Below are 9,503 nucleotides of genomic sequence, written 5' to 3'. Positions count from 1 at the left end.
GGACCGAGGGTTCTGCAGCCAAACCAGCCCTGGATGGGCTCTGCGGCCAAACCAGGCCTGGATGGGCTCTGCGGCCAAACCAGCCCTGGCTGGGCTCTGGGCTCTGCAGCCAAACCAGCCCTGGATGCTCTCTGGGCTCAGGAGCCATCCCCACACCCTCGGGCTGCAGCGTTTCCAGGGGCTCTCCCATTGTTTTCACACCACAGCTGTGTTTTTGTGGGTTTTCCCCCCTAATGACATCAAGCAAAGCCAGGGGCATCACCTTGAGGATTCTAATATAAGTCAGATGCATTTGTTGGTAAAATAAATAACCATCCCTTTCTCCATCCTTCTGGGCTGTCCAGCTACAACAGCTGAGCTGCAGCTGGTTTGAGTTTTGCTCCCACCACAACCAAAAAGATAAATTTTGGAAGAAGTGGCGGTGGCTCCACTCCACTGACACCTGAAGGCTGCAGAGATAGGCTGAAACAGGAGATGAAATCAAACCAATTTGGGAAAATGAGGAAATTAAGGGGGAAAAGGTCAAAGTCCCCTTAAGAGGTTATTAACTTGTAGCAGTTGTACTTGCAGGGCTACAAATCCAGGCTGCACCTGGGATCAGAGCTGCAGAGATGGAGATTTGTCGGCCCACTGAAGCGTTAGCGCTCAAATAAATGAGCAGTTTATTGACCTTTGGGTGGCTGGGCAAAGCTGAAAGGCAGAGAGGATCACTCCTGCAGCAGGCAGGCCCTGGGGCTGTGCTGGAAGGAGCCCTGAAGGGCACGGGGAGCACAGGCACCTGCCCACAGCTCCTGCCAGGCACCCACAGGTGCTGCTGCCCTCTGCTCACCTGGCTCCTCACCCGCTCTGATCTGCTCCTCTGCAGTGCAAGGGCTGCCAGAATCCTGGGGGAAGGCAAGGCTGGTATCTCCCCATCCCGAGAGTGTTTCTGACCTTTCAGTGCAGCTCCCATCCCTGGAGTGCCCCGAACACAGGTGGGGGTGGCAGTGGGGATGGGTGTGGATGCCATGGGACAGAGACAGAGAAACAGCAAACGTTTCTCACAGCGGCTTGTGAGAAGTTTTAGGGAGCTGGAAAGATGTGATAACCTGTTGACTATAAACAATTTGCAGGTGCTGTTTTTCTACTTTATTTTTCTGTTCCTCTCAAGGACAGTGGGTGAGAAAGATGTTTCTGTTAGTTAGCCAAGAGAATAGAACCTCTCATACCACTCTATAAAAACCGTGTGGTTCTTTTGAATAAAGCCTCTTTGCCACCATCCTGCCTCTCCCCTGTTCCTGCCCCGACCCCGGCGCACGAGTGACAGATGGGGCTGGGGCTGGTGGTGACCACAGAGCTGCTGGGTGCACCTAAAGTCTCTTCCAACCTCAAGGATTCAGGGGTTCCAAGGTGCCGCAAGCAGAGACAAGGAAAACACCCACAGGCAGCACCTTTGGAACTGCCCGATCCCCACTGTGGGCTAACAGGACAAAGGGGAAATGACTCCTTACACATGGGCTGTGTCTCCAGGGCACAGCTGGTACTGGGACAGTAACGCTGGATTCCTGCAGTGCTGGACTAATTCAGCAGCTAAACATTTATTAATGAGGTAATACATCTCCCTGGATATTGTGGGATATACATAAAAGAAATTTAAGGCTGATTCAGAAAGCTGGGCTAAGAAAACAGCTGCTGCTCTGTCTGATGGACAGCAACAAAGAGCAAAATGCTTCGTAATTTGCAAATTAAAAATGGGGAGCTTAAGGAAAGCAAGCATGCTTGATGGAAGTAGCACAGAAATGGAGCTGGAACAAGGATCCTGGTTGCATTCAGGAGCACAGGGCACTGATCCTGCAGGTAAACACATTAAATCCTGTTAATGACCTTGCCCTTGCCCACAGTTTGGGACTCAGTCCCTGTTCTCACCCCACTCCCAGGGAACCCGGGCTTTGCAGGACGGATGGAAATCTGGGTCCTCTGCCATGAAAATCCCACCTGAGCACTTCAGGAACTGCTCACCTGGCGACTCAGGTACTGCAGCTGAGCCTGGCTTAGGTCCTGACCCACTGCCAGCCACAGAGAGGCAGGAATTCTCAGTTTTGTGTTTCTCCAGAGTGCAAGAACTGAACCCAGAGTCACAGCCACGTCACCTGGCACAGAGAGCACAGCACAGCTGGGGTGGGGGGAAGGAGGAGCTCAGGAATGCACTGCTTGGCCAGGGAAGGGCCAGAGCGCAGCAGGAGAAGCTGTTCCATTCAATGTCTTATACTGCCACCACCTGAGAAGTTCCCACTCATCCCCAGCCTCGTGCAGGATCCCTGCAGCCCCAGTCCCTCCCTGGCACGGCAGAGCTGGGGCTGGGCAATACAGAGACAAGGGCAGGAGATCAGCCCAGGGCGAGCTGGGGAGGTTACACCGAGCTGGGAGGCACAGCCTGTCCTGCACGGGGACCAGAAGGGGCAGATGGCCCTGGATGTGTCACTGTGTGGTAATGGCTGATTAGAGCCCATCACCCCGCAGGGGCTCACCCCACAGTGCCCCCACAGGGCTGGAGCCTCTCGAGCCAGGGCTGCTGGGAACACGGTTCAGCTTTTCCTGAGCAGCACTTCCAGGAGCCTGTGCAGGGTGGGAACACCTGAACCGCCCCAGACATGACCCCAGCACGGAGGGGGAGCTGCAGACCAGGGGACGAGGCCCTGGTTCTCTGCTCATCCCCAGCCCCAGCAATGCCCGGCCTGGCTCAGCCCCTCTGCACCCCCAGGCCAGGCTGTGCTCCCAGAAACAGCTCCAGGCTGGGCTGAGCTGCACCTTGGGCTCAGCTGGCTGGGAAAAACCCTCTGGGATGAATACCACAGGGAATGAGCAGTGAGGAGGGGTCTCCCCAGCTGAGACACCCCCCAACCCTCAGAGGACAGCAGCGGGGTCAGAGCCCCATCCCCATAGGGCAGGGCTGTCCCAGCCTGTCCCTGTCCCTGTCTGTCCCTGTCCCAGCACCTCACTGGGCTCATGGAACCACTGATTGGGCTGGAAGGGACCCAAATACCATCCAGTGCCACCCAGCCATGGCAGGGACACCTCCCACTGTCCCAGGTGCTCCCAGCCCCAATGTCCAGCCTGGCCTTGGGCACTGCCAGGGATCCAGGGGCAGCCCCAGCTGCTCTGGGCACCTGTGCCAGGGCTGCCCACCCTCCCAGGGAAGGATTTCTTCCCAAAATCCAACCCAAATCAACCCTCCTCCAGTTAAAACTACTCCCCTTTCTCCTGGCACTGCTTGGACACAAACTGCTCTGAATTTCCTGGGTTTGCCCCCAGCAGTGACGCTCCCCATCCCACAGCCACTCCTTTGATTACCAATGTCACCTTAATTTCTCTTTCAAAACACAAGTCTCTCTTGCTCGGGGGTATTTCAAGATTGCCTTCAATAAATATGAATGCAAATTTATTCCTTCATGATTTGTCATTCACTGTGTTACCACTGCCATGGAGCAAGAGAGACCTTCATCTCCAAACTCCTTGATAGGGATTTCTCCAAAGACAGATTCTTGATCTCCCACTACACCTTTTTGGCTTTTATGAAATAAATACATCAAAGTAGATATTACTCAGGCGTGTTTGATGTTCAGTGAGAAGGGAAGAGAAGTCATCCCCACCATGGGAAGATAGGAGCTACCAACCTGCCTCCTCAGTCAAAATGAGGAATTAAACCCTTCTTCCTGGCAATCCTTTAAAAATTGATTTTCAGAGCAGCAAGGGCCATCAGGACCCTGTCCACCACTCAGGAACTCCATCACAGGGGCTCCAGCTGGACGAGCACTGGACCTGGAGAGTCATTTACCCCCTTAATCCCCTGCTCCTGCCTTCCCAAGGCCCCCATGCCAAGCCCTGCCAGGGAGGGAGGTGTCAGCACAGCCACCCCTGGGGCAGCACTTCTGGCTCCAGCCCAAACCCTCCTCACAGCAAACACAGACCCAGACTGCCCAGCCCAGGGCAGGGGCCAGGCTGGCCTGCTGTTACCTGCTGGGCTGATTGCTCCAGGTTTGCCCCAAGTTACAGGAATGTCAGGGGGTTTATCACCTGTTCCAGCTGAAGTTGTGTGTTGACACCCAGCAAACACAGACCCAAAATGCCCCCAGAGCAGGGCAGGGGGCCAGGCTTGGCTGCTGGATTGGTTCCTCCAGGTTTGCCCCAAGTTGCAGGAATGTCAGGGTTTTTATCACCAGCTGAAGTTGTGCGTTGGGATCCAGGATAAGGCTGACATTCAGGGTGCCACGAGATGTCACTTCTGCTTAGGTCCAACAGGCTGCTGGAAGATAATCTGCTGTTTCTAAGGGCTGAAGAGGGTTTGCATTGTGGCTGGAGACAAGGCAGGAGGGAAGCCCAGGAAGAAAGGCACACTTCTGCACTCAAGCCCTCATGAATATTGATGGAGCCAACACAAAAGGAGCTGCAGCATTAATATGAGCAGCATGACAAAACAGACTTGAGCTTGTGACATGTTCAATCTCTCATTTAATTTTTATAGGAGTTGATTAAGATGCCTTTGCTTGAATTTTTATACTGTTTACTATAAAACATTATCATTTTCTTCAAAATCTATCGAGACAGACAAACCACACATTTGCCAAGCTGTTAAATAAATAGTATTAAATCAACAATACCCAGGGTCCCCAAATGCGAGTCATTTCCATGTATATTGATTTTAGTTCCATTTGCTGCAATAAAAGTTTTGTCTCTAAGCAGAAGGCAAAAAAGCCAACTATTTCATCAGATCGTTCTGGTTTTAATTATTGAAATAATGCAGCTCTGCAGTCCCTGAGTGGGGCAAACTGGCCCTAAGAGCTCTGAGAGAGAGCTGGGGAATTCAGAGCTGGACACACCAGCCTGAGCAGCTCCTGCCCCAGAGACAGCAGGGGAGGCCAGGAAGGCAAAAAGGAGCAAATCCTCCAAGAAATGGGCTGGGAGAGCTGAGGGTGCTCCCCTGGAGAGGAGAAGGGTGTGGGGAGCCCTCCCAGAACCTGCCAGGGTCTGAGGGATCACAGGGACCTGCAGCAGGATCTGATGGCACAAGGAGCAATGGGCACAAAGGGAGAGAGGGGAAATTTAGATGGAGATTGGGAATTGGGAATTGTTCCCTGGCAGGGTGGGCAGCCCTGGCACAGGTGCCCAGAGCAGCTGGGGCTGCCCCTGGATCCCTGGCAGTGCCCAAGGCCGGGCTGGACACTGGGGCTGGGAGCACCTGGGACACTGGGAGGTGTCCCTGCCATGGCTGGGGTGGCACTGGGGGGGATTTGGGGTCCCTCCCACCCAAACCATGCCTTGGTGATTCCCTGGCTCCCAGCAGAAGCTGCTGCTCGAGCAGATGACAGGGAGCTCCAGTGTTTTGCCACACTCAGTGACACCCCAAACTCCAAATTTTAGCAGTCTAATTCTGGCACAGCAGATCTGCAGCACATTTTGCAAGAGGCAGGGAGTGTAACTCAGCACAGGAAGCAGCACCAAAGCTGTGAAAGAGGAAGGAAAGCACAAACTCTGAGAGGATAAACTGGGAAGCAGCTCCCAGGGCCAAGGAGTGGGCAAGTGGCAGCAGGGGGGAGCTGGCCCTGCCCAGCAGGAGCCACAGCAGCTGCTCTGCGCCAGCCAGAGCTGTTATTTTGTATAATTTTTCCCAACAAAATAATTCCATCAAAATACAGGTTCAACATAAAACAGATAAATCAGCATAAAATAAGATTACACAGAAAGCACAGAGTCTCTGTTCTAAATACAAAGAAATTACAAAATAACATCTATTTACTCGGGTATTTTTCTACCTCAAATAGCCAAGTTTTCAAACCATTTTTTTGTCTAGCAAAGAAGTGGAATTCCTACCTTCAGATTTACACCTGGTAGAGAACAAACCCCCCGTTCCCAGAGCTGGGCTGGCCACAGAATTTCTCTTTAAGTGGGTTAAAGCCCTGGGGTGATCTCAGGCACTCGTGTGCGACTGTGACACATGAAAGCTGCTGAACACGGAATGGGAAGAGGGTTTTAGAGCAACAGAGTTCACCTTGTTAAAAATGCACTCCCAGCAGAGGCTTCCACATCCCCCAGCCATCGCCACGTCAGGCTCTGGCAGGCTGGGTGCTCGGTCAGGAACAGGAGCCCAGAGTGCTCCCCAGAGCAAAACCAACAAACACACCCCCAGCAGCCAGCCAGGCTCTGGGAACAGCCCCAGCAAAGGGCTCCCCACAGAGAATTCTCCAAAGCCTGGCTTTGTGTCCCTGTCCCCAGCCACAGCATCTGCATCAACATCACCATCACATCCACAGCCACATCATCCGTATCCTCCATACCCAACCCACACCACATCACCTACACCCAGCCACAGCCACCCACATCCGCATCATCCATGTCCACATCCACACCTACATCATCCACACCACATCACCTACATCATCCACATCATCCACAGCCACCCACATCCGCATCATCCATGTCCACATCCACACCTACATCATCCACACCACATCACCTACATCATCCACATCATCCACAGCCACCCACATCCGCATCATCCATGTCCACATCCACACCTACATCATCCACACCACATCACCTACATCATCCACATCATCCACATCCATATCTACATCAACATCATCCACATCCACAGCCACCCACATCATCCATGTCCACAACCACATCATCCACATGCATGTCTACAACCACATCCTCCACATCCACATCCACACCCCATACCTCATCCACATCAGCTATATCCATATCCACATCTACATCCAAACCATCCACATTCATATCCAGATCCTCCACACCATCCACATCACCCACATCTATATCTACATCATCCACATCCTCCACACCCACATCTACACCCACATCATCCATACTCATATCCAGATCCTCCACACCACATCCACATCACCCACATCTATATCTACATCCACATCTACATCCACATCATCCACACCACACCCACAACCCTTCACACCCACCCACACCCACATCCCTGCCCCTCTCACCCAGCTGCTCCCATCTCCCTCTCCCAGAACATCACTGAGCACTCCCAAAGGCTCCATCACATCTCACACTGATCCAAACCCACTGCAGCTGCTCCTGCCAGCCCATCCCACTGCAGCACAGCACAGGCAGCCCGAGCTGGGGGCTGTGAGCTGAGCACACCCTCAGCGCTCCCAGCTGCACAGAGAGCTGCGGACCCAGACCCCAGCACACCCTCAGTGCTCCCAGCTGCAGGCAGAGCTGCCCAGAGCCCACCCAGCTGCAGTGCATCCCCTCCAGCAGCACTCCAAGCACAGCCCTGCTGCAGCAGGGCACTTAGCCTGAGGATTTCACAGGCCTGGAAGAGATCTCGTGGTGGGGAATACCCAGATTAGAGCAGTGTGATTGACAGCACAGCAGCAGCAGGAGCAAAGGGACCACTGAGAGATTTCTGACTTCTCACCTGCTCAGAGCCCTGTACAGAAAAGTGTATTAAATCCAGAGAGAATGTCAGCAATTACTGCTGGCTCTAACCAAACCCTCTCTAAATCCAGGGCAGAAAGTGCCTTACCTGAGCCTGGCAGCAGGGTGCTGCCTCTCCTCTGCACATGCAGTGAATTGCTGATGATTTCTGGGCTGATATTTCCTGCCTGTTCTCACCCCACGGCCCTGCGTTGTGTGTGTTCCACATTTCAGGAACAGCCTGCTCAGAAAAGGTGCCAGCAAGTTCCCTGCTCCTCACCGTGTGACAGCACCAGGGAGCTCCACAAGGCTCAGCTCTGCTCTGTTTGCCTGGGTTCATTTCACACATTGTCAGGGGAGCTGCGAGAGCTGAGCTGCTGCAGGAAGGAGCTCCCGGCCAGGCACAGGGACAGCCCAAAATACCCCCTGACAGTGACCCTGAAGCTGCACAGCTCACCCCAAAACGTCCTGGGGGGTTTGGGCAGGGCCAGGTGCTGGGGTGTGTGAGGAGGAGCGAGAGGAAGAGCAGGGGCTGTGGAGGGGTGGCAGTGCCGGGGTGGCAGTGCCAGGGTCCCGTGCCCGTGACAGCCGTGAATCATTCCCTGCGCTGGCAGCAGGGATGGCAAAGCTGGTTTAAAATCCGGGGGAAACGGCCAAAAAGCAGCAAAGTGTAAATGAACAGAAGGTGCCCGGGGTGTGAGCTGTGCCAGGGCCCTGCAGGCTGTGCAGGGATGGAGCTGGGCCAGGCTGGGCTGCACACACCTCTGATCCCACCCAGTCCTGACCCTCCCGGGGGGCTCTGACCCCAAATTCCCCAGCCCCAAACTCCCCCGGCTGCTCAGGCCCTGTGTGGTTTCCAAGCTGCATTTCACAGAACCCCAAAGTCACAGAACCGCTCAGGGTGGAAAGCCCCTCTGAGCCCACCAGGTCCAAGCACCCCAGCACTGCCCAGGCCAGCTCTGCCCCTGTCCCCAGGTGCCACATCCACAGGGCCGTGAAATCCCCCCAGGGATGTGTAGCCATGATATTTTCTGAAAAATCCTTTCCTTAGGATTTTTCCTCCTGAGAAGCTGAGAGGCCTCAGGAACAAAATGTAACCAATGGTTATCTGCTGCTGTGGAATGCAACAAGTGCATCTGTGATTGGTCTCATGTGGTTGTTTCTAATTAATGGCCAATCACAGCCCAGCTGGCTCAGACTCTCTGTCCGACACACAAGCCTTTGTTATCATTCTTTCTTTTTCTATTCTTAGCTAGCCTTCTGATGAAATCCTTTCTCCTATTCTTTTAGTATAGTTTTAATGTAATATATATCATAAAATAATAAATCAGCCTTCTGAACCATGGAGTCAGATCCTCATCCCTTCCCTCATCCAGGAACCCCTGTGAACGCTGTCACAGGGATGGGGGCTCCAGCCCTGCCCTGGGCAGCTGTGCCAGAGCTGGGGTACCCATTCCCGGGAGGAATTTCCCCAATATTCCCCCTAAAGCTCCCCTGGCACAATTTGAGGCTGTTTCTCTTGTCCTGTCACTATTTCCCCGTTAGCTGGCAAACACCCTGAGCCACCTGGCTGCACCCCTGTCCTGGTCCTTCCTCACCCCAGACCCAGAGGGACCAGCTGGGAGGGCCAAGGTGTCAGAGCAGACAGAACCAGCCTTTCCCCTCTCCCCACAGGCTCTAAAGCTCATGTGCAGCTTTGCAGGGCAAGAACGGGATGGGGATAATGAGGTTTTAAATAGGCACCATGGTTTATTACAAATTTATCTTTACTCATAAAATGTCCCACTAGTAATATTCCTGTCTGAAGCAGAGAATGAAATATCAAATTAAGATCCAAATACTTCAGTACAGCCTAACCACTTTGACAAAGGGATCTGATATAATTCATCCCTCTTTTAATAAAATGAAGTGAGTCTTTTAATAACACTGGATCATCCCATCAGACAGGCTGGATATCCTGAAGTGTTGTGACATGTCTGTCACCACTAGAACTTCACTTGTCATACATGAAGTGTGTGGATTGATCTGAGCTGGGGTGGTGAGCAGGGAGAGGAGGCAGGGATGGG

At 53.3% G+C, this 9,503-nt stretch overlaps 1 protein-coding gene across 1 annotated transcript in view; it reads right to left on the bottom strand.

Annotated features, from left to right (window-relative positions):
• TCERG1L (transcription elongation regulator 1 like) overlaps positions 1-6,864 on the bottom strand; it is a 162,753-nt gene extending 155,889 nt beyond the window's left edge. Inside the window, 1 exon segment of the mRNA XM_005428825.1 lies at positions 6,640-6,864. Within this exon segment, the coding sequence (XP_005428882.1) occupies positions 6,640-6,864 (225 nt within the window).
• Between the last annotated feature and the right edge of the window lie 2,639 nt (positions 6,865-9,503).

This window comes from Geospiza fortis, unplaced genomic scaffold (assembly GCF_000277835.1).
Source record: "Geospiza fortis unplaced genomic scaffold, GeoFor_1.0 scaffold298, whole genome shotgun sequence".
NCBI lineage: Eukaryota > Metazoa > Chordata > Aves > Passeriformes > Thraupidae > Geospiza > Geospiza fortis.
This window is presented reverse-complemented; position numbering and strand designations above follow the sequence as displayed.